The 26,913-nt window shown below is 36.7% G+C and overlaps 1 protein-coding gene across 2 annotated transcripts in view; it reads right to left on the reverse strand.

Moving 5' to 3' along the window:
* The window catches only part of LOC150102387 (endoribonuclease Dicer-like), a 310,963-nt gene that overhangs the window by 277,960 nt on the left and 6,090 nt on the right, over positions 1-26,913 (reverse strand). For both annotated transcript variants that reach the window (XM_090399452.1, XM_090399453.1), the window contains exon 2: positions 14,097-14,189. In XM_090399452.1, coding sequence (XP_090255578.1) covers positions 14,097-14,186 — 90 coding nt within the window. In that variant the 5' untranslated portion in view covers positions 14,187-14,189. The remainder of the gene's footprint in view (positions 1-14,096; positions 14,190-26,913) is intronic.

Consider the following 26,913-nt stretch of genomic DNA (forward strand, 5'->3'; position numbering starts at 1 on the left):
TATTATTATACAGGTATATCCATGGAGTCAGAAGACCCATCGCAGGAGACCTGTTATTCACACAATACCTATCAGACCTTCCAGACCTCTCCTTAAACTCATTTACTGATGAAGCTCTCACAATTATTCCTGACAACACCCATTCCGCTGATTTACCACCTTTCAAACAAAAAATCTAGTCCTAATACCCTTGCTATTCCTTATTTTCTCCCTTTCTGCACATATACTGAAAAAAAAAAAAAAAGTCTTCAGTGTCAATCCTATAAAACTTTTAATAACTTATATACCTCAGGGGGCCCATTTCTAGTGAGCATGTGAGTGGCAAACCTGAAATACTTGATGCTGGACCAAGCCTTACTTCACATGATATACAAGTTATTATCTATAGACCAGTTACTCCTCTTCTTTCTCTTTTTCTGGCTATCCCCACCCCCACAATGCTATTCGAGTATGAAAGGACTAAGGATTTATCTTTCCCATCTTGCTGAACTTTCTTCTTCACAGTAGCGGGAATCTGCCTTCTCTACCAGGTAGTTGCCTTACTAAGTATGCATGAAGCCTGGTCAGCAAGAAAAAATTAGACCCCCCCCCCCCCCTCAAATGAAGGATAATAAGTATAAAGGAGGCCACAGTGTTCGAGGCCATAATGGACATATAAAAAGCACACATGATTCTCTCTCAACCATATGACAGACCAGACTTAAATCCCTTTGAGGTCTGCTTATGATGAGAAACACGATATGCAGACTAATGTGCACCTGTGTTGTAGGTATTACATATTGTGTTGTAGGTACACAATATGTGTGCCTACAACTGTAGGTCATTCATAGGAAAACAAGATTAGAAGTATTACTATTAGAAGCAGAAAAGATAAAATGGGACAACACTGGATTGAGTAAAACTCGGAGATTTAGTGAAAATCGTATCAATCTAGAGAATGGACATCTACTCTATAGTAAAGGTGACAATCATCCCTGAGAGAAATTGGCTTCTCAATGAGCCACTCCATAAAAGAAAATACAAGAAATAAAATATATCACAAACAGGACTGCAGAACTCTACCTTTAAAATACAGATGTTAAAATAGACATCATAAATTAAGAATTATACAAGTTTATACACCAACTTCAGGCCACACAGAGGAAGAAATATATGCATTTTATGAAACACTTGACCAACTGATAAATAGCACTGTTAGAGTCTTTACCATTTTGATAGGAGACTTCAATGGTAAAGTAGGTGTAAGAGATGTACATCTAGCAGCAACTGGAAAATATGGACTAGGAGAGAGAAATGAAAATGGAGAAAGATTGATAAAAATTTGTTGAAAGTAGTGGTCTTCAGGTAATGAATACTTTCTTCAAAAAAAAAGGAAGAATTGGAAATGAACATGGTGAAGTCCAAATGGAGAAGTACTTAATGAAATAGATTATATTTTAACCAACAGGAAATATATTGGTCAAGATACAGATGTAATAAATAGTTTCAATACAGGTAGTGACCACAGATTAGTGAGATCAAAGTCCGCATGGTTAGCCTAGTGGCTATGTGCTTCACAACCATATGCCTGGGGAAGGAGTGTCCCGGGTTCGATTCCTGTTGCTGACATGAGGAGCTTAAGGATCTTCCTCAACCATAGCCAAGTTAGCTGGCCTTGAGTGTGGACAGCAGGGTTTCCATTCCCCCAGTTTATCTGAGGTTTTTCATCCCGCAAGCAGGCAAACCGGCCCCCGTGAACACACGGATCTACAGCCATAAATACTTAACCCCCCCATTAGAGGGCTCAACTCACCCCAATAGGGACGGGGGAGAAAAAGGAGGAAACTCCATATGAATAAATAAAAAAAAGTGAGATCAAAAATGGTCATCAACAAAAGATGGGAAAAACAGAAACTGATCAAAAGGAAAAGACCTTCTAATTTACCAAATCGGGAGAAAAAAAAAAAAAAAAAACTCTTCCAGAAAGAGATAAAAAGAGTTTTATAATACTGATATGAATGAAGACCTGGATAAAAACTATCAAATAATAACTGAGACTAGCTAAATAATGCCAAAGAGACTGGTAGAATTAACCAAATTAAGGATAGAAGCAAACTGTCCAATGAAACCCTAAACCTTCTCAGAAAGAGAAGAGAAATGAAACAAGATTTAGACATGTGAAGTAGAATAGAATTCTTGGAGCTATGTAAAGCAATAAGAAAAAGGATGACACGAGAAATTAGAAACTTCAAAACAAGAAGAATTAGAATTACAATCAAAAACAATATGAGTCTAAAAGGAGTGAGAAGAGAACTGCCATAGGATAAAATAAATTAATAACCCTTAAAGATGAAAATGGAGTACTAATTAAAGAAAAAGGACAGATCATAAGAAGAACAGAATCTTTTTATGCCAAGTGGTATTGTGAACGCCAAGACTTAAACAATATGAAAACAAAAATGTAATATCCCGAATGGAAGAGGAAGAAATATTCCCCGATGTTTTTTTAAAAGAAGTTCAATATGCAATGGGCAGCATGAGTGATGGAAAGATACCAGGTGAAGATGAGTTACCAATAGAAGTACTGAAAGTAGGTGGTGTACCAGTCAGGACTATGTTAAGTAAAATTTATACATCATGTTGCAGACAGAGGAAAATACCAGTGTTCGAAAAATGCTCTCCTTATTATAGTTTTTAAAAGGGGAGACAGAGAAGATATTAAAAATTACTGCCCTATCGGTCTCCTTTCAACAATACACAAATTTTTTTACAAGTCTTTAGCAACAAAATAGACTAGATTTTTACTAACCTCCAGTACAAGCAGGATTCAAAAAAACATTACGGCACCATTAATCACATATATCCAATAAGAGAAATAATTGATAATGATAATAATCACTAAAATACCAAAAACTCTTAGGTCTAGCATTTATTGATTTTGAAAGGTATTTGATTCAATCTCAACATTAGCTATTTTAGAAGCCTTTAAAAATCAAGGAATTAAAACAACTTACATTGATATACTTAGTCATATATATAAAAATTCATCTGCATCTTTAAAATCAGGAACAGATATAAAATTGCCTATAGAGAAGAGAGTTAGATAGGGATAGTCCATACCATTTCACCTAAATTATTTACAGCAGTCCTAGAAGAAATTTTTAAAAACCTGGGTTGGAAAAATAGAGCTATGTTCTCCCCAGGATCTTTTGAATGCGCAAACAGCCTGGCTGGTTTTACTGACTGCCCAGCAAATTAATGAGGTGAATTGACATAGCTAAATAATGAGCAAGAATGGAAAAATAATTTAAGACTTTTTTTAATTAATAGTGATGAAAAATCGAACCCGAGAGTCTCGATACTCGTGAGACCAGCTCAGTTTCTTGCATTGCAAGCCAATCTCAAAAGCTTCGAATATTCACTTTGATGCACACTTGTAAAAATAGTCATAATTTAAAATTCTGAATATTTTTACAAATTGTTTATGTTAGTACATTATTAGTTTTGGTTTCATAACACACATTGTCAACACTTGCGATATGCACGCTACTGATGTTATTTTGTCAAAATGAAATGTGAAGCATTTAAAAAAAAATTATGTACTTACTGGATTTGGATAGTCGTATTACTTTCAGAAATTTTATTGTGGTTTAAAATTATTACGTGCCATGTTTTGTAAAGACATTCTCGTAATGCTAATGGAGACGACACATCAGCCATTATACACAACTTCTTGCTTGCAATTTCATGGAGTGAGCATGCTCGTCGAGGAATTTGATAAGTGATTGACAGCTAACAGAGAGAGCGTTATAACAAAAACAAGAGAGCATTCAGTATATATCAGAGAACAGAGGATAAACAAAAGAGCTAATGGAAGTTTAAGAACGCAGGCCGGCAAAATTTTGTTCTTAGGTAATTAAGTTTTTATGTGACAATCGGGGGCATATTAATAGAAGATTCCGAAAAAGGAATCGCAGAATTGTGAGTCTTTAAAGTGGAGGAGTTAATATCTTCTCTGTCTCCCTTTTTAAAAACTATAATAAGGAGAGCATTTTAATTTAATAAGTATTGGTAAATAAAAGAAAATATTGACATTTGATGTTCTATAGGAATGTTCGAGGAAACGCTGATTGAAAATTTCATCTGTTTTAAGGATGCCGGATCTATCTGTTATTTCTACTGGAAAAGGAGATGGAATTTAGCAACTTAGATAAAGCAGTAGAAGAAACTTTTTTTGCTGGTACAAAAATTGAACTGCATGAGGTAAGAGTACCTATACTTCAATGAATTCAGAATATCTTACTTCAGAGTCAGGAGGCATAATGTGTGCTACATAAAGGTGATGAGAAAGGATTCTATGAAAAAAGAAGAGAATCTTATACCTTCGGAAAAAGGCCTTAACAAAGAAACTGACTATGAACATTTTGTTATTGTGTAAACAGGGTGTTTAGTCTAGTAGATGTGATTAAGTATATGTTAAACAAACCAGTAATAGAATGAGTCAGAGAATGGGTGATCTCTAAAGTGTAAGTTTATTTTAAAAGGCCTTGGATCCAGTTAATTTTGTAATTTTATTTGAAGTGTATATATTGTTTTTGTTTTATTAAATGTGTATATTTTGTATTTGGTCTTGAGTCAATGATTTTTCAGATTCTGAAAGAACCAGTTAAAAGTCATTGCACTAAAAGTCGGAATTGAACCCTTGTGCATATAAATAAAAACACTCAGCAATAGAAATAATCGTTATAGAGAAAATCTCATAACAAATGAGATTTTCTCTATAACGAGAAAATCTGATGAGGTTTTTAATGAGATTTTTGAGACTGATAATAAATAAATTAATAAATAATCCCCCTCTTTATAACAATTGGTAACAGAGATCAAATCTCTTTATAACAAAATGGTGCAGTCGACAGTCTTGAGAGCTTCGATATTCACTTTGATGCACACCAATCTGTACACAGAAGAAGACAAAAATCGAGATCTCGAATACAACAATATCGGTTGCAAAGATCTTTTACGAAAGAGACATAATTTTGATGTTTGAAAGAAATTAATTGTGAAAATTGAGCGAATCTGAATCGAAGGCAAAAATCAATGTTAAAAATCTACATTTATTTTTCTTAATAATGGTTTTTGTCCGAAGATTGTGAGTCAAGTATTTAATATTTTATTTTGTAAAAGAAAATAGGCCTGCACATCAAATATAGTTGTGATCTCGAGGAATTCTCAAAACTCTCGAGAACCATGACACCAGTCTCGAGTGATACCAATTCCCATTCCTAGTAATTAATACTTATAAACAGTAAAATTGCAACATAATGCACGTTATGTGTCTCAGATATTACTGTCAGTGCACAATTCAGTGATTTGTTCTGATTAATTTAATAACAATGATATTTTGTATTTATTAAATTACCCCATAATGAGTAAAAAGTCAAGTCAGAAAACCATACTCTTAAGTTATTTTAAGAAAGATGAAAAACCGATAAGCATAGTAGCAAAGACACCAAACCAACAACAGAATCGTCGATTTCTGCAGAGTCTCTTTCAAATGTAGAATGTGCGTCTAAACACCGCTTATAAGGTATTAACAGTGAGTGGTTTAAAAAAATTCCATTGATTAGTGGTGAAAGATAATAGAATGATGTGTTCCACATGTATGAAATAAGGAAAAAGACAACCCACAAACAAGGAAGTGACTATGCCATGCACAAGACTTCGAAAAGAAAGCTTGGTTGACCATGAACAAAGCAAGTTACACACTGATTCTTGTTCAGATATAATTGAAAAACGTATACTAGAAGAAACTGGAATAGGGCAAATTGAAAAATCAATTTCAGTTTTGAATAACTTCCAGAGAGATGCTTTTCTAGGAGCTTTAAGGTAAAAATGCACATTATACTTCAGAAAGAATAATACAAGAATTGGTTGATATTTTAGCATCAGAAATTAGATCTGAAATACTGAAAAATATACATTATGCAGATTATTTCAGTGTTTTATGTGATAAAACTACAGACATCTCAGTTTTAAAACAGCTGATTATGTACATTAAATATGTCTGCCAACTTAGAAAAGAGGTCAGTGTTAGTTTTGTATCAACTTGCAATATCATCGATGACAAAGCTGAGACTATAACTAACAAAGTAATTGAAACCCTTGACAGTCTAGCTTAAAAACTTGTAATCTGGTCGGCCTAGGATCTGATGGAGCAGCTGTCATGATTGGAAAGCAAAAGGGAGTTGCAAAACTGCTTAAAGATAAAACAGATGGACTCATGGTCAACTGTCATTGTGTAAACCACCGACTGGCTCTTGCTAGTGCCCAAGCAGCTGCTGAAGTGCCTTATTTAGTCATGTTTAATGATATCTCAAGGTAATTGTTTTTCTTCTTCCAAAATTCCTCAGTCAGGATGGCTGGTTTAACCTAAATCCAAAATATACTGAACAGTCCTCAGATTAAACTTAAAATGGCTAGTGACACTAGATGGCTGTCTCATGATTCTGCAATACAGTCTCTAAAAGAATGCATGGTGAGTGTTATAGCTGCATTGGAAAGAGAGGCCACCGAACGAAATGATATCACAGCTGAAGGTTTAAGTAAATATATCAGAACATACAATTTCGTAGCTTCACTAATGATGCTTTCAGATGTGTTACCGCATTTATCTAACTTGTCTAGATCATGGCAAAGGCAAGATGTTGACGTAACTGAAATAGAGCCAGTCTTAGAAGTCAGAAAACTATCCACCATGGAATTGAAAGAAACTCCTGGCAGTCATTTTCAAAATCTTCATCAGCATCTTTCAGGTGAATGGTCAGACCTTCACATTGATTATTCAGATTCTAATGTTATTAAACACCTAGAAGCAAGATTTTCAGATATGCCAATCATTTCCTGCTTTTCAAGACTCTTCAATGCAGAAAGTCATGATCAACAATGCTCAAAAATTGAGCGCTTCCATAGCACAATTGGAAGAACGACGGTACATTGCACCCTTCGATTGGAATAGGCCTAAAGTTCGGGAGGAATCTTTATCTGGACGATTTTCGATCGAAGGTGAGTTAGCTGATCTCATACGGAGGTAGCAGGGTGTTTTCTCCCGGAAACTCGGGATTTTCATCCTGCATACAGACAAATTGGCCCTTTAGAACATAACAATTTACATACATAGAATACTAGTTGTAGTGGTGGTGGTGGAGGTGGGCGGTAGATGGCATTGATGGAGATGATTCGTAGTAGAGGTTCAGTGTAGTGGTTGAGACAGTTGCAGGTGTCCTCCCACGATGAGTCTTCGGACTCCTTGGAGGTGTCAGGAATAATAATAATTATTCTAGAAATGGAAATCCTGCAGTTTTAAACTATGACAGTACTAAACTAGAATGGGCAGTTGCATCAAAAATGATTAATGGACAGTCATACAAAAATCTAGATCCAAGACAAATACTGCTGAAATTAGCAACAACATCTGAGCTCAAAGAGTCTTTTCCAAATTTAGCAAAACTAGCTGCTGTTGGACTGGCCATACCTGTGAGCACAGCTGAATGTGAAAGAGGTTTCTCAGCATTAAAAAGGATAAAAACCTGTACGAGGAATCGCATCAGTCAGAACACTCTAAATAATCTGATGCTGATTTCACTGGAGGGACCAGATCCAACAGATTTTAATTACGAAAAAGCTGCCGACAACTGGGCTTCTAAGAAGAAGAGAAGAATTAATGTATAGAATTTTAAGCTGTGAGCATTACAAGGTTTTTCATTACTTAATGAGAAAATAAGAAAAATCCCAGTCTTGTTTGTTATAATTACTATATAAAATATTATCCTTGTTTGAAGTAATTTCTAATAAAATTACTATTTTAATTTGTTATGAAAAGGGGTCTTTCTTAACTCATTCAAAATTTTTGTACACCCAGCTAATGCTTCATTCCACATGGCTCGTAAACATTTCTGGGGAGAACACCGTAGAGAAATTATGGTAAATGGAAAAGAACTAAATCTTCTACGATTTGCTGATGGCATTGTTCTTTTATGTAACTCTGCAGAAGGACTTTAACAAATGATCACTGGATTGAATGCAAAAAGTAAAAAGAAAGGATTAAATATAAACAAGGACAAAATAAAAATAATGTATAATAAATACATTACTAAAAAGCCAGTACAAATGGAACACGAGGAAATTGATATAGTAACCTCCTATGTTTACCTAGGACAAAAGATCACGTTAGAGAGTGACTGTAAAGAAGAAATTATACATAGAACTCAACTTGGTTGGATAGCCTTTGGAAAACACTGTGAGGCACTCAAAGGAAACATCCTAATCTGCCTTAAAACAGGTGTATACTTCCAGTCATGGCATATGGAAGTGAAACATGGAATTTGACTAAAAAATTGACCAACAAGTTGAGGAATACCTAAAGAAAAATGGAAATATTGCTTGGTATTGCCATTCTAGATAGAAAGCACAATACTTGGGTCAGAGCTCAGACTAGGGTGAGAGTTATTATAAATAAAATGGGCACTCCTAAGCAAAAATAGGCTAAATAGCCATAAAAATAATATTATAACAGCCATTAACCTAGCAAAGGTCGCGGCTGATCTGACAGATACATGCATACTGTATAATATAAATATTCTTACACATATTCAGTGTATAGCTTGGAAGTCGTGACTAGCTGCATGTGTGTATGTTACGAATGATATTCTGCACTGTTTTTTGCTGTCAGTTTGGTTTAACACGTGTTATGTAAAGGTTTGCGATATTTGACAGTAAATTGTATCTGAGAGATACCGAGAACTCTAATGTCAGTATAGTATTGATTTAGTTGGGTTTTTTATTTACCGTTGAAAAAATATATCGATTGGATAATACATCAGATGTTGAAGAGATTCAGTGAATGTTACTTGAGTCCGATGATGAGAACGATAAGAGTCGAATGCAAAAGTGATATTTGATAGTAAATTGTATCCGAGAGATACCGCAAACTGCGATGTCAGTATAGTATTGGTTTATTATTAGTTCTTTTTTTTTTCTTTGTTCAATAATTTCTAGATTGTAACTAAAACTAAATAAACCATTATGTATGATATTTGCAGTGTTTTTTTTTTTTTTAATTTTATCGCATTTTAGCACATACTAGTAATAAATGTATCTTCAGATACATATGACCTATGCTGCAATTTTTTCGACAGCGACCTCTGCAGGGTTAAAAGATTCAAGTGACAATGGGTAGGTCATACTGCAAGAAGTAACACTCAAAAATGGACAAAGCCGACATCAGAATGGTATTCGAGAGATGGAAAGAGCTACAGGAAGACAGAAGAGATGTCAGGAACTTAGTGGCATACAAAAGGCTCAGGATAGGAATGAATGGAGGACTTTGGGGAAATCTTTCATCCAGCAGTGGCCAGAAAATGGCTGATGATGATGAATAACTTATATGCTTTATCATGCCTCCTCTTTTTTTTCCTATCAGCTAGTTTCTGAAACCACAGAAACCTTCAATCTATTTTCATAGGAAGCATTCAATAGACTTGCCACAATCTGTCACTCACCTCTAGATCCTCTCTACAATGCTTGTTAGTATGTCCAACTGCGTAATCTGATGTGATATTCTGGATACCTTTTCAATATGTCCTCTAAACTTCAACTCCCTGTTCACAAGCACCCCAAAGTCCCTGGCCTCAAGAGTTTTCTGTAGTTGGACATACTAACAAGCATACTCTAAGTTGGACATACTAATAAGCATACTCTAACTACGTGCTGCATTGGGAGCACTACGTGCTCCCAATGCAGCATGTAGCTTGTAAGCTCATCTTCCCAAAGTGCATCATGTTACACTTGGCCACATTAAACTAGTGGCGATTTACCTTTGCTCATACTGCCAGTCCATTTATGTCATCTGCATGATTTCTACATCACCTTCATTTACTATAGCTCTCCCCAGTTTTACATCATTAGCAAAACAACTGAATATTAATATTTCCCATCAAATCATTTCCTATATCACTGATGTACAAATTAAATAACAGAGGACCAAGTAAACAGCCCTTTGGTACACCACTACTCACTTATCTTCTCCTGAACTCAACTCCTCCATAAACCACCCTTTGATCTCTCCAGGACTCCCATCGACTTCTCCCAGTTCGGTTGTACTACTGCACTTGGCCCTAGAGGGGCTGATCTCCATGTATAGGTTCGGGAATGTTAACCCAATTCCCTTTCGGTCTATCAGCTGGACCAGATCAGCCACCTCTAATCCAAATCACCAGATGCATATACATCCCCATGTTCTTCAATTAATGCAACACAGTTCCATGTAGAATCCTGCCAAATGCCTTTGCAAAGTCCAGAGGTATCACTAAGTAGCCAATTCTTATCCAAGTCTTGTCACTTTATTATAAAAAAAAAAAAAAAAAAAAAGAAAATTACTAAAACAAGACCTTACCCTAAATAAAACCATGTTCTCCCCTATAAAGTATCATATTCCTATCCCTCCAATCTTGAATTCTGTCTTTTATCAATATCAACTATGTCCCGGTAATGAAATCCTCATTATTATTATTATTATGTGACACGTCCAGGGAGTCCAAAGATTCATCAAGGGAGTGCACCTACTCTACAACTCTCCGTTTCCACCACTCCACCAGCAGCAACTACTTTCATCATCTACACCAACTTGATATTTTAAGGATACTTGTTACATAAATATTGTATAATATAACCACGTACACACAAGAAAGATATTTAATTAGCCAAATATTTCGGTCTGAAAATTGCAGACCATTTCAGTGGCAATACAAGAGCAGTTTTAAAAAATACAAGGTGGAATACTAACAATAGATCATTTATAAATAGAACAAGCCGTGTGATGTTATACCACTAAGTATTAAAGAGAAATATTTTAAAGAGACATGATTCAAATAAAGATATTAATTAATAATTTCAATAATTTTAAATAACATAAAATTAATATGAATTAATGAGTTATCCTGATTAGACTTTCCCAGATTTTTGATACAGATATACAGTCATCCGATTCAAGTTAGGATGATGGAGTAAGGCCTCTACGCTTTCTTTGAATAAACATTCAAATTTATAGCAGGATCTATGCAAGAGGCGAGTTTTTGACCAAAGGATGTTGTGGTTAGTTTCTATCCCATGCTTAGCCAATCCAGATTTTTCGGGTTTGTTGTGATGAATGGAGGATTGATGTTCTTGGATCCTTTTTTCTAGAGAGCGTCCAGTTTGTCCAAAATAGGAGAGATCACAGTTGCAGGGAATTTGATAAACTCCAAGAAGAGACATAGTTCAGCATTTGTCTTTAGAAGAAGGAAAATGGGAAGATAATTTGTTAATAGCTGAATAAGTAGCTGTTAACTCATATTTCTTCAGAATTCTTGAAATAGGTTCTGAAATCCCGGAGATGTATGGAATTGGAACTCGACGTACTGAATCTTTGTTGTTTAGTGGTGGATTATAAGAATCAAGAAGATGTTGTGTACTCTTTTCGGAAAAGCCATTGAGTTTCATGTGCTGTTGGATAGTAGAAAAAACAATCACCTCATTATCACCAAAGCTGACAAAGCAAATTACAGAGAAAGTTTTCTTCTGTAATTTGTGGAGTCCATAACTACTGTTGCTTTCCCTCCTGTCAGCTTTGGTGATAATGAGGTGATTGTTTTTTCTCAAGGACTGTAAAGATTTCATTTCAGAAAGAGATATTTTGGAAGGAGGAAGTTTGGCCTTAAGTAGAGAAGAAGCGACTTCTAGGCGTTAGCTTTAGCTTTATCACTAGTTAGATGACTGAGGTTCCGTTCAATGTTAACTAGGAAATCTAGATATGGTATCTTATTAGGAACAATAGAAAAATCATGTCCTTTTGAAAGGATGAGGGTTTCGCTATTAGTTAGAGGATGTCCAGATATGTTGACCTCCAATTATCTGGAGCTTTGAAGGGCTTGAATTGTTTAGAAGAAAGAGCTTCATATTTGCGGTTTTTCCCATACCAAGGGGAAAACAACAGTAGTTATGGACTCTGCAAATTACAGAAGAAAACTTTCTCTTTTACTTCGAGATCACTCCACATATCAGGAACTTGATTATGATCCAACCAAGAGACGACTAAAGAAATTAAATTCTCTCCTAGAAAGTCATCAGTTTAGATAGAGATACAATTGAAAGACTTAAAACTCATTTTGCAAGATCTCCTAGATTTTATGGTCTTCCTAAAATACATAAGATTGACTTTCCTCTTCGTCCAATAGTAGATGGTATTGATTCTCCTACTTACCGTATAGCCAAATATCTAGCTAAATTATTGAAATCTCGCATAGGCAACTCTAGTTCCTTTCTTAAAATCTCCTCAGATTTGTTAGAAAAATTAAAAAATATCTCATTGCAACCCACAGATCTTATGGTGAGCTTTGATATAGAATCTTTATATACAAATGTACCTCTCAAGGAGACTTTAAATTTACTTGCTGACATCTTTCCAGAAGATATTATAAAACTATTCAATTTTGTAATACACTCTGGATATTTCTTATGTCAAAATAAATTTTACAGCCAAGTAGAAGGAACAGCCATGGGAAGTCCTCTCTCTCCTGCTTTAGCCAACTTTTATTTAGAACATCTAGAAAAAGTCCTCTTCTCATCTATATTCTCTCAACCATCCTTTTGGGTAAGATATATAGATGACATCTTTACTGTATGGCCTCACAACAAAGACTCCTTACCTTCTTTTTTAAACAGTATCAATTCCTTACATCATCGTATAAAGTTTACTATGGAAAAAAACAACCAGTTATCATTTTTAGATGTTCTTCTCATCAGGTCACCTTCAATACTCTTACAAGTACAGTTTACAGGAAACCAACGTTCACAGGTCGTTATATTCTTAAAGAATCTGCCCATCATCCTTGTCAAAAAACAAGAATCATAAAATGTCTAATCAGAAGAGCCAAAACTAATTGTTCTACTTCTAATTTTCTGCAGAAAGAACTTTCTACTATCCAACAGCACATGAAACTCGATGGCTTTTCCGAAAAGAGTACACAACATCTTCTTGATTCTTATAATCCACCACTAAACAACAAAGATTCAATACATCGAGTTCCAATTCCATACATCTCTGTGATTTCAGAACCTATTTCAAGAATTCTGAAAAAATATGAGTTAACAGCTACTTATTCACCTATTAACAAATTATCTTCCCATTTTCCTTCTTCTAAAGACAAACGCTCAACTATGTCTCTTCTTGGAGTTTATCAAATTCCCTGCAACTGTGATCTCTCCTATTTTGGACAAACTGGACGCTCTCTAGAAAAAAGGATCCAAGAACATCAATCCTCCATTCATCACAACAAACCCGAAAAATCTGGATTGGCTCAGCATGGGATAGAAACTAACCACAACATCCTTTGGTAAAAAACTCACCTCTTACATAGATCCCACTATAAATTTGAACGTTTATTCAAAGAAAGCGTAGAGGCCTTACTCCATCGTCCTAACTTAAATTGGAATGACTGTATATCTGTATCAAAAATCTGGGAAAGTCTAATCAGGATAACTCATTAATTCATATTAATTTTATGTTATTTAAAATTATTGAAATTATTAATTAATATCTTTATTTGAATCATGTCTCTGTTTAAACACTTAGTGATATAACATCACGTGGCTTGTTCTATTTATAAATGATCTATTTTTAGTATTCCACCTTGTATTTTTTAAAACTGCTCTTGTATTGCCACTGAAGATGGTCTGCAATTTTCATACCGAAATATTTGGCTAATTAAATATCTTTCTTGTGTGTACGTGCTTATATTATACATCTACACCAATGCCATCTACCATCACTATTTTCAGAGACAATCACAAACATCCATGCCCATGGTGGGATTCGAACCCACAACCTTTCAGCTGGAGAGCAGATAAGCTAACCACGTGGCCAACCAGGTCAGCAATTATAATTACCTAACCTGCACATCATGCTAATTTGCAAATGCATGCGCTACATTCTCCTTTATATCTCTTGGATCATCATTTTTATTTATTTAAATAGTTTCTATTTATGGATTACAGTAATCACATTTTCACTAAACACTTCTTACCTGATAATCACGAGGTGTAAATGAAGGTGTCTGATCTGAATGTTCTTCAATATGAGGATTGTCGAGAACTTGTTCTTCAGATTCTGCCATTATCTAAAAATAATACATATTTTCAGCTCATACATTTATTGGCATAATTTGCATGTATTTTCAATTGTGCTATATTAAATCTATGCAATGAATGAACAACCATTTCACTCAGAAACCATTTCTTTAAAATTTGTTTTGTTTATTTCTGCAATGCATTAAAAATAATAAATTTAGTTTAATCCTTTATCCCAGTGAGAGCAAACAAAGTTTGTGCCTGAAAATATCTTCAGGACTGAATATAGTGTTGTACTATCTTACCTGGGTAAGTAGTGCAACACCAGGGCAACTCGTAGCATAGGTGGAGCAAGAAACCAACACGCCTATCCCAGTATCTCCCATAATGCAAAACACATCTCCTTGTAGATATGTATACTGTTATGCATTAAGGGATTGGCCACTACCCAGACTAGTTTCGACCTTTATTGCGGTCTCTTCAGTGGGAGCTAGGCCCAGAGTTGGAGATACCAGGCAGAAGCAGTAGCAGTAGCAAGGTCATCTTTTAAAGATGACCTTGATACTTTTTTTAAATAAGTTAGGAAAATTTTGACCTTTTTCAATTATCTTACATTAGCTACTTAGGCAGCACCATGCTAATGGAATCCATGTGCATGACATTAGCATTTGCTAATGGCATACACATGGATGAATGTAATTATTGTTAGGTAGTAGATGAATTTCATTGGTCAGTTCAAACCACTGCCTTCCTTATTAGAAGCCTGAAGTGCCTTGAAAAATGTTCCTCTATACTTGGGTCATTCATATGGTAGCTAGTTTCTTCACTTCAAATTTCTCTATCAATGCTGGAGTATCTCAATGCATTGAGCTTTAGCCACACTCTTCTGCCAATAGTGACTTAATGACTTTCTCTCACTAATCTCAAATCCTATCCAGTTTCTACTAATGATGATTATATATATACTCCATTCTGCTTCTGCATTCAACAAACCAGGCAATGCTCAAATAATTAAGCTTCAAGATTTTCCACAAACAATGTTCTAACCTCTGATCCCAATGAAGTTATCTAGTGGAATCATTAATTAATACACATCAAAATTGCCAGAACAGAATTTTGCATGAGATCTCCAGTAAAGATCAAATTTCACTTTTTGAGCTGACTAACACTTAGCTTTTTATGGAGTAAATACATCATATGCTATAAGTTCTGCAACCTCTCTGATGTGTTGAGTTGATTTACATGTATAATGTTACATCCTGAATGAAGAACTTTTAAAAGGAAACAATTCATTTGTGATTTAACAAGTCAGAAAAATCAGCTGAGAGAAAAAAACTTGTACTCGAGCAGAAGAAATAAAGTACTAACTGTAAATAGAAATAGAACTACCTCCTTTTTGTAGAATTGTAAGACCATGTAAAGAACTTTGTGTATAAATTGGTATTATATGAATGCATCATGTATACAATGAATGGGTAAATTATATGTAAACAATAGTCCAATAGGCCTGAGGCATAGGCAATCTCGGAAAGCAACGCACATTCATTTTCCGGAAGACGCTGATAGAGATCTTGCGATGTGCCGAAATTCCCCCAGACAAAGAAAGTAGCGGGCGGGAAAAGATCACAGAAAGTAAAAGGGCACTATCGCAGCTAGTAACAGGGTGCTAAAAAGGGGAGAAGTGAAGGGAGATTTAAAAGGGTTTGCATCCCTTTGTGAAGGCTCTTTTTTCACCTATTTTGCTGGATGATGATTCGACTTCTCCCGTGGACAGGAAGTTCCTGATGGCGTTTCTTGGCGATAGTAAGATATCGAACGGTATGCCTTTCCCTTCGATGTCTGAATTTCTGCCGGTACTAAAGCGTGAGATGTCGGCATATGCTGTCTTTGTTCTTTCGCTGAAAGTTTTGACGGAATAATATCGCGGACATATCCTGTGAACTGGCAGTAGAAACAAGGATGGCCCAAAACAGATCCAGAATTGACAGGGAAAAAACGCCAGTTGCAGAGTATAGATTAATATGATGATCATACTGACCCATCACGTGGACGCAGGCTTATGGAAGTATCGAGAGGTAATTCAAACAAAGAAGGACAGTTCAGACGGACCTGGCGATCCTGCCCCCCCTCAAGAAATGGTAAAGTACAGATTTTGCTGTATAATTACCCAGTCAGTAAAAGGGAAAGACCATTGTAGTGTAATTATCGAGTACGGACAGTATTTAAGAACTTTAAGTGATTATTTAGCAGTGGCTAACGTCCATAAGACAAATTGTCTGGAATGATTATAGATGATTATGACTAGTTTAATGTGCAAGACTAACACAGAAGATAGAATATTGATTAGAAGTGTATAATGTGTATATTATGTGTGTTTAATCTCTAACTTAAAAGATGGATTTATTGTTCATGCATTAGAGTATCTAAAGAGCAGAGTAGGAAATGACTGTGAGACATACAAAAATATTTTGGGAAAATTTGGAGAAAAGAGCAAAGCTAATAATAATGGCAAATATCTGTTGGATTTCTGCTCAGGACATGGACTGGTTATTACTAACACCATGTTCCAACATAAAAATGTGCACAAATTCACATGGAGAGAAGAGGCTAGGAATAAGAAAAGTCTCATTGACTATGCTGTTGTTGATAGTGATGTTTTCTCCCTGGTGAAGGACACCAGAGTGTACAGAGGATTTGAAATTGGAAGTGATCACTATTTAGTCTTGAGCAGGATAAAATTGAATTTCATATTGAAAAGAATAACATGTAAGAAAGTTTTAAAGCGAATAAAAGTTAAGCAGCTCTCAGATGTGAACTGTAGACTAAAATACATAAAGATTATTGAAGAAAAATTGAAAGCGTTTTAAACAGGAATCAAACCTTGGAGATTCAGTGGCAAACTCTGCAGAAAACATTGATTGATTCTGCCAGAGAGGCATGTGGTGAGAATTGTCTGCAAGGATAAAAAAAATCAGAACTCCCTGGTGGACACAGGAAGTTAAAGATGCAGTGAAGGAAAAGAAGAAAGCATACCAAAAGTTCCTATCAAATAAGTCAGCTTGTACTCTTAGAGAATACAGAGACAAATGCAAGAATGCTAAACACTGTGTAAAACTAGCTAAACAAAAGTCATGGGAGGACTTTGGCAAGAATATAGAAAATAAATATCAAGAAGGTGGCAAAATATTCTGGAGGTTGTTGAAGAAGCTTAAGAATGGAGGAAAGAGTGCTGTAAAAGGAATTAGAGATGATAAAGGTGACATGAAAACGGGAGAAAAAGATATCCTTGAAGTATGGAGTAATTACTTTGAAAAACTGCTAAATGAAACAAGCAGTGATGACAGCACAGTGGTAAAAAACACTGACCAGGCATGCAGTCAGGAATACATATCCATACTTGAAGTAGAAAAAGCCATCAAAGGCTTGAAATGTGGAAAGGCAGCAGGAGTAGATGATATTCGACCAGCTGAAGTATGGTGGTATAAGAGTCTTACAGTTTCTGCACTGCATAGTTCAGAAAGCCTGGACAGAGGGACGATTTCCCGATGATTGGAGTAGAGCTCTCATAGTACCCACATAAAAACAAATAAAACTGCATGTGAGTTTTATTTGTTTTTATAGTACTCATATAAAGTACAAATAAAACTGCATGTGAGAATTACAGAGGTATTTCCCTACTGAGTGTTCCTGGCAAGATCTATGCAAGTATACTTGAGAAACGGTTGAGAAGAATTGTGGAAGAAAAGCTTGGTGAAGAACAAGCTGGATTCAGGCCAAATAGAGGCTGTCAGGATCAGATCTGCACTTTACGACAAATAGTCGAGAAAGCATGGGAATATAACAAAGATCTGTTTTAAGTTTTGTCGATCTGGAAAAGGCATATGATATAGGTGCCAAGAGAGAAACTATTCAATACGCTGCTGTTTTATGGTGTTAATGGGGCATTATATCAAGCAATACTTAGTCTTTATTTGAGTTGTAAGTCAGCAGTTAGAATTGAAGTACAGGAAGATTGTTTAATGTTAAATCTGGTGTGAGACAAGAATGTACATTATCCCCTCTGTTATTCATTATCTATATGGATGACATTATGAAGGAAAGTAGTATTAAACACGATATCAAAATTGGAGATGTTAATGTCAGCTCTTTGCTTTATGCGGATGATGTTATACTTCTAAATAAATCTGCTACAAGTCTGCAAGATTCTCTGACTAAATTGAATAGCTGTTGTAATAGATATGGTATGAAGGTCAGCAATAAAAAGACAAAGACAATGAAAATAGGCAGAATCATTAAAAATGTCAACTATGTTGTGAATGGAGAACCTGTGGAACAAGTAAAACATTTCAGCTATTTAGGCACGATTTTTACCGAAGATGGTAAATTAAATATAGAAATAGAAAACAGAATCAGCAAAGCTGGTATGGTAGGAAGTCAATTGAATAAATTCATATGGAATAAGAGAGAAATTAGTCAAAACACTAAATTAGCTGTATACAAGACAGTGTTCAAACCAGTTTTAACTTATGGATCTGAGAGCTGGGTCAGAAGTAAAACACTTGACCAAAGACTAGAGACTGCAGATATGGGAGTCCTGATAAAGATTAGAGGCGTGAACAGATGGCATCAATGGCAATATCATATTAAAAACGAGAAATTAGGAAAGAACTTGACATTATCAGCATCCAGGAATGCGTTAGCAGAGTTAATCTCAGGTGGTATGGTCACTTAAACAGAATGGGCGAAGAAAGATTAGCAAAACAAGTGTTCTCTGCCAGGTTGGCAGCAAAACGACCCAGAGGAAGACCAAGATATAGGTGGATTGATACAGTACAAAGTGCTTTAGCCGATAGAAATATAAGATCTGATAATGTTGGAGTCTTGACAAGTAACAGACTGATTTGGAGGAAAATTGTAGATAGGAAATTAATAATAATGTAATTTTTTTCATGTAGTACTATCATATCCTGTACACCCCTTGAGGGTACATGGCAGGAATTTGATGATGATGATGCATTAGAGTATTAATCAGTTTGATACAGTTTGATTTAGCATATCATTGAACTAATTGAAAGTGAGATTGGTCTAAGTGTATATGTCTTTAGATTCCAATAAATGTTTTTTCTTCTATACTTGAGTTATGCCTGTGATATGAATCAAAACTACCACTCATTAATCTGAACCATAGTGGGGGGGGGGGGAATTGAAAGAAAGGTATAACATGCTGTTATAGAGGTTACGACTGCAAACCAGAATTTACTTAGCCATAGTAAAGCATTTAATTAATGAGTTTAAGCACTAAATTTATTCACCTATGTGCACCAAAAGTCTGGAAAAGTCTCCCTGAATAAGAGTGCCCTCTATTCTAAGATATTGGCTGGCGCAGCTTTAAAAAATAAATTTGTCAATATCTGAAGAGGAGACGGCCCCAGAAAGAAATTAGAGGATTCGTTTCTTTTAGCAAGGAATAACCTTTAACAGTCAGGGTAAGCACGTGAGTAAAATTTGGAATCGGCTAGAGATATAGAATTTGCTTTCCTTATAGAATGAACATGTAAGAAGTGATATAGATATTAGGATCAGGGAAATTTTGTAAGTCTTGTAGTTATTGTAGAGAGGTAAATTCATAAAGAAAGTAAATTATTTAAGGAAGAGTGACGACATAACAATGGCACAGCCGACAGAATGTGATTAGGTCCCGAAAAAAATTAAGTAAATTGACCTATCACAGTAAGTTGGTCTTTGGTTCATATCAGGCAATCAGAAATTTGTTGGAAATAGTAGATATTTTGAGAATATAATCTTATATTTCAGTATAAGCTCTAGTACAAGTATGTCTCTCCTGACTAGTTCCGAGATGAAATTCTGAATTTTTCAGAACAGTAAACCCATAACAGGTATTCCCACAGTCCTCTGGAGAAGAATTAGATGATGAGATAACATTCTTTGAATATATTCAGGAACTGAGAAAGATTGGTCGATGGAGTGACTTCCAACTACTTATTCTGTTACGCAGCAAGCTAGTGGGGAAGGCAACAACATATTTATATTCCTCTACTTCCAACAATATATTCTCACCAAGCATAAATTCTGCATCCCATCTTTGTTTTCCAAATTTTAAAACCTTACATTTTGCAACATTGAACTCACATCCCCATTTGCTTGCCCAATCACTGAATTTATTCAAGTCTTCTTGCAAGGCCACAACATCTTCACTACTCTTTATGGTTCGTCCCAACTTTGCATTATCTGCAAACAACTGAATATCTCCATCCAAATCTTCGCCAATATCATTAATATACAAGTTAAATAGTAATGGCCCTAAAACAGATCCCTGAGGCACTGCACTAGTGACTTTCCTTTTCCTGGATATTGCACCCCCATACACAACTTGTTGATAACTATCAGATAGCCAGTCTCCAATCCAATGCACTAATCTAATATCCAACCCCATCTGCTCTAGTTTGACTGTCAACTTATCATGAGGTACTCTATCAAAAGCTTTTGCGAAATCCAAGTATATTACTGTGTATCCTTCTCCTCTGTCCAAGGAAGTAGTCACTTTATTGTAATAAGTAAGTAGATTACTAAAACATGACCTCCCTTTAGCAAATCTATGCTGTCCATTAAAGATTATACCATTGTTGTCAACCCAACTCTGGATCCTAGTTCTCACAAGCTTCTCCAACAACTTAACCACAACACCTGACACACAGATAGGCCTATAGTTTGATGCTTGAGTTCGATCACCTCCTTTATGAAGTGGCACAAACTTGCTCTCCTTCCACTCTTTAGGGACTTGACCAAGTGCAAGACTCGTATTAAAAAAATATGTCAAGGCAGGTGTCAACTCTCTGGCACATTCCTTCAGAATACGTGGTGATATATTATCAAGTCCCACAGCCTTATTTACATCTAGTTTACTCAACTCCCCAAACACCTCTTGCTCACTTACAGTCAGTCTCTCCTCCCCATCATCAACTGCTCTTAATCTCTCCATGAAGTCACATTCTGCAACAGCTGTCTTTATACCATTTCCTCCAATCAATGTCATCCTTCCATAATCAGTCTTTCTTTTGCTGGCTACATATCGAAAGAACTCCCTAGGATTCTTTTTAGCTTCATTAGCTAACTGCTGTTCAAACCTCTCTTTAGCTACTCTCACCAACCAAGTCACCCTCCTTGCCTGGTCTTTGTAGACCTCATGAAATTGGTTACTTCCACTTCTCTTATGCTGCCTCCACAATACCCTTTTTCTCTGTATTGCATGCTTAATCTCTTTATTCATCCATCTCACACCTACTTTATTTAACCTTCTCACCCGTGGTATACATTTAGACATTGCATCCACTAAATATTTTTTGAAAATCCCCCAAGCTACAATGATCTCTTTTCCAGCTAATTCCTCATTCCATGCTACACCTGCAAGCTGTCTCCTGAGCTCTTCATAATCACCCCCCTTGTAGTTTCACATATACCCTTTTTTCACAGGGGTCCTTGCACTGCTGGCAACCACCCAAGTAATCACCTCATGGTCACTTTCACCAATTGGTGGATGATTTGATACCTCATTGATAATTACATCCTCCGATGAGATGACCAAATCCAAGACCCTTAATCCTCTTGTGCCCTCTGTTACATACTGTCTGAGGTAGTTATCCCTCAAAAACTCAAGAATCTCATTTTCTTTACTTCCAGTTGCTATCTCTTCATTCCAGTCTATATTGCCATAATTAAAATCACCCATAATGATCACCCTTTTCTTATTTGCTTGGCTTATTTGACTATACATTTCACTATCACCACCATCCACATTACCAGGTCTATAACAACATCCCACCAAGTATTTGATTCTATTCACCTCTATCTCACACCATACTGCCTCAAAACCACTGGCCCAATTTCCCTCTTGCATCTCTACCTTGTATGGACATAACTCTTTCTCTATCATCAATAGCACTCCCCCTCCCTTTTTACCCCTTCTATCCTCACGAAACACATCATACCTTTCCATCTCTATTCCTGTCAGGATGTCATCCTCATCTAACCATGTCTCACTTATTCCGACAATCTCTGGGTGCACAGATGCAATTAGTGCAACCATTTCATCCGGCTTGTTTCTTATACTTCTAGCATTGGTATACAAACACAACAACTCATTTCTGGATCTACAGCTAGTTCCACTGATACCACTCACTCGATGTGATCTCTCCATGCTGGACTGGGGCCATTTCCCTTTCTGCTTCTTCATTTTAGAACCCTTTGCAATTCCATCTGTTTCCTTTTGATCCCTGATCATCCCATTACTTTCCTGCCTACACATGCTCTCACCTCCTCTTGGAGCATCAACCTTTCTCATGCTGTGTATCCCTGTCCACCCTGAGCCTCCCCGTTTCCCTGCTCCTCTTGCACACCCATTCTCTCATTTTCTATACTCTTACCACTCACTTCCCCATTCATTTCCACTCCTTCAATCTCTCCTGTCTTACTCTCCTGCTCTTCCACATCACTCCCCTCTCGATCTGATTCATTCTCTCTATTCACTTCTCCACTTTCCAGCAGCAGTCTCTCCAAGCGACTCACACCATAACCACTCAAATGCAGTCCATCGCTCCCATACAGCTCACTTCGTCCCTCAAACTCATTCCACACATTCCACTCACTCGATGTGATCTCTCCATGCTGGACTGGGGCCATTTCCCTTTCTGCTTCTTCATTTTAGAACCCTTTGCAATTCCATCTGTTTCCTTTTGATCCCTGATCATCCCATTACTTTCCTGCCTACACATGCTCTCACCTCCTCTTGGAGCATCCACCTTTCTCACGCTGTGTATCCCTGTCCACCCTAAGCCTCCCCGTTTCCCTGCTCCTCTTGGACACCCATTCTCTCATTTTCTATACTCATACCACTCACTTCCCCATTCATTTCCACTCCTTCAATCTCTCCTGTCTTACTCTCCTGCTCTTCCACATCACTCCCCTCTCGATCTGATTCATTCTCTCTATTCACTTCTCCACTTTCCAGCAGCAGTCTCTCCAAGCGACTCACACCATAACCACTCAAATGCAGTCCATCGCTCCCATACAGCTCACTTCATCCCTCAAACTCATTCCACACATTAACAAACTGTACTCCCATATCCTCACACATTTCAGCCAGAATATCATTCATAATCCTTGCTCTCCACCTCAATCATAATCCTTGCTCTCCACCACAATCATACCTAGGCAACACACTGACCACCCTTCCTGTCACACTATTCTTCTTTATCTTTCCAAGCAGTCTCCTGACATTCATTTTGTCATGCTCTTTGTTCTCTCTCAAATCATTTGTACCAATTAATACAATTAACTCTTTTGCTCGTTCCCGCCTCTTATTCAATGCCTCAATCACTCTACTCATTTTACCGCCTGGAAAACATACCTTGTGCATTTTATCCTCTAGCACACCTTTAATAATGGAGTCGCCATACAACGCCACTCGCTCATCTTTTGTTAACTCTTTCATGCCATCATGATTTATTTTAATAGTTTTGACCTGAATTCTCTTAATTTCATTCCGCATCCATTTCATTTCTTGCTTCATCCAATCCAATTCACCTTCCGAACCTCGCGACGCATTCACTCTATCATTAAATCTTTCTAACTTTCTAACTCCCGACCCCCTCTTCTCACTTTCCCTCTCATTCATCCTTCTTTGTTTCCGTACTTATCCCTTCCATTAAGATAGTCAACAAGAGAGAACCTTCACGGTACAATAATTGTAACAGCATAGGGCATCCTGCCCGAAATTGTTTTGTTAAGCAAGGGAACTCAAAAGAGGATTATCATCCAGAGGCCAAGTCCCATGTGTGCACCAAACAAGCATGGGGGGGATACAAAATCGAAGACAAACCCCTGGAATTACAGTAGAGGGAAAGATTTGTGGAAGACAGTTCAGGGCACTGATTGATACTGGTTCTGAAGCTTCCATTATCTCAGAAAGTGTTTTCAGGGAGCTAGAGCCCTATGTGAAAGGGAGAATCAAACATCTGAGAAGACCTAATCAGGCTTCTAGGAATATCCTCCTCTACCATTCACGCAACAAAATCGGTAAGATTGAAAGTAGAATTACCCTATTATGACATGTACGTATGGCATAGTTTTATAGTCTTGCCAAGAAACTCCCTCCCACATCTAGGACTGATTCTGGGAGATGACTTTCTTACAAAATATAATTTCTCATGCAATTATTCTAGAAGGGAAGTCAGTTTTCAGGAGATAAGGAGAAGTAAGAAAGGGAGAAGGGGATCACGAGCTCAGAGTGAGAGAGATGCTCATATGTATTGGAAATCCCAGGGAGAGAGTAAGGAAAAACCGACGGACGGAGACATTGGGCATGGTGCACTTACTAAGTCAGAAGGTAATAAGATCTCGTCGAAAGTGCTAGAATGTCCTGATATAGTTGACCTAAAAGTAGGAGGGACACACACACACACACACACACACACACACACACACAGATGAAGAAGGTACAAACAAGTGTGAGAATGAGATAGGTGAGGATACACTGGCAGTCAATTATGCATGAAATAAGCAGAGACTTCCTATAAGAAACTAAAGGATAACCTGTACACAACTCGGGAAGAACAAGATAGTCTTGACAGTACAAGTTATAGGAAAAGAAGAGCAATCAGAAAGGACAGAGCCCGTTTGCTTGCCTAAGCATACGTTAAAAGTTAGACCCAGGTGAGATGGAAGGGTCATTCCCAGAGGTTTAAGAGACTTCTAAAAAGAAATTTTCTAAAAAAAAAAAATTTTTTTTCTAGAAAGGGGGGGGACCTTTGTTACATCCTGAATGAAAAACTTTTTAAAGGAAACAATTCATTCAGGATTTAACAAGTCAGAAAAATCAGCTGAGAGAAAAAACTTGTACTCGAGCAGAAGAAATAAAGTACTAACTGTAAATAAAAATAGAATTACCTCCTCTTAGTAGAATTGTAAGACCATGTAAAGAACTTTGTGTATAAATTGGTATTATATGAATGCATCATGTAAACAATGAATGGGTAAATTATATGTAAACATGAATGCATCATGTACACAATGAATGGGTAAATTATATGTAAACAATAGTCTAAAGGTCACGGGCGGGCCTGAGGCATTGGCAATCTTGGAAAGTGACGGACATTCGTTTCCTGGAAGACGGTGCTAGAGATCTCGCGATGTGCCGAAATTCCCATGGATGAAGAAAGTAGCAGGCAGGAAAAGATCGCAGAAAGTAAGAGGGCACAATCGCAGCTAGTAACAGGGTGCTAAAAAGGAGGGAAGTGAAGGGAGAATTAAAAGGGTTTGCATCCCTTTGTGAAGGCTCTTTTTTCACCTATTTTGCTGGATGATGATTCGACTTCTCCCGTGGACAGGAAGTTCCTGATGGTGTTTCTTGGCGATAGTAAGATATCGGACGGTATGCCTTTCCCTTCGATGTCTGAATTTCTGCCGGTACTAAAGAGTGAGATGTCGGCATATGTTGTCTTCGCTCCTTTGCTGAAAGTTCCGACAGAATAATATCACAGATGTATCCTGGGAACCAGCAGTAGAAACGAGGATGGCCCAAAACAGATCCAGAATTGATGCGGGGAACAACGCCAGGTGCAGAGCATAGCTTAATCTGATGACCATACTGACCCACCACGTGGACACAGGCTTATGGAAGTATCAAGAGGTAATTCAAACAAAGAAGGACAGTTCAGACGGACTTGGAGATTATGCCCCAAGAAATGGTAAAGTACAGATTTTGTTATATAATTACCGAGTCAGTAAAAGGGAAAGACCACTGTAGTGTAATTATCGAGTACGGACAGCAGTATTTAAGAACTTTAAGTGATTATTTAGCAGTGACTAATGTCCATAAGACAAATTGTCTGGAATGATTATAGATGATTATGACTAGTTTAATGTGCAAGACTAACACAGAAGATAGAATATTGATTAGGTGTATAATGTGTATATTATGTGTGTTTAATTTCTAACATAGAAGGATTTATTGTTCATGCATTAGAGTATTAATCAGTTTGATTTAGCATGTCATTGAACTAATTGAAAGTGAGATTGGTCTAAGTGTATATGTCTTTCTTCTTCTTCTTCAACCTTCTGGTTCTGTCCACTGCTGGATGAAGGTCTCCCCCATGATTTTCCAAATCACTCGGTTTTCTGCTTCTCCCATCCATCTCACTCCTACAATTTGTTCCAGTTCATCTCTCCACCTTCTTCTCGGTCTTCCTCTTTGTCTTGCTCCATCCATTGGTCTCCACTCTGTTGTTTTTCTAGTCCATCTCCCGTCACTGCATCTGGCAATGTGGCCAGCCCATCTCCACTTAGCCTGTTTAATGTATTTTACAATATCCATGACACCTGTTTGAGATCATATCCAGATATTTGTCTTCCTATCTCTTAATGTTATTTTTAGCATACTTCTTTCCATATGATGGTGTGTTGTTCACAGCTTTTTGTTTAGGGCTTCTGTTAAAGTCCATGTTTCTCCTGCATGTCTTTAGATTCCAATAAATATGTTTTTTCTTCTATACTTGAGTTATGCCTATGATATGAATCAAAACTACCACTCATTAATCTGAACCATAGCGGGGAGGAATTGAAAGAAAGGTATAACATGTTGTTATAGAGGTTACGACTGCAAACCAGAATCTACTTAGCCACCGTAAAGCATTTAATTTATGAGTTTAAGCACTAAATTTATTCACCTATGTGCACCAAAAGTCTGGAAAAGTCTCCCTG

The sequence above is a fragment of the Typopeltis vanoorti genome, chromosome 10 (genome assembly GCF_054136105.1).
Source record: "Typopeltis vanoorti isolate ZY-2024b chromosome 10, IOZ_Tvanoo_1.0, whole genome shotgun sequence".
Lineage (NCBI taxonomy): Eukaryota > Metazoa > Arthropoda > Arachnida > Uropygi > Thelyphonidae > Typopeltis > Typopeltis vanoorti.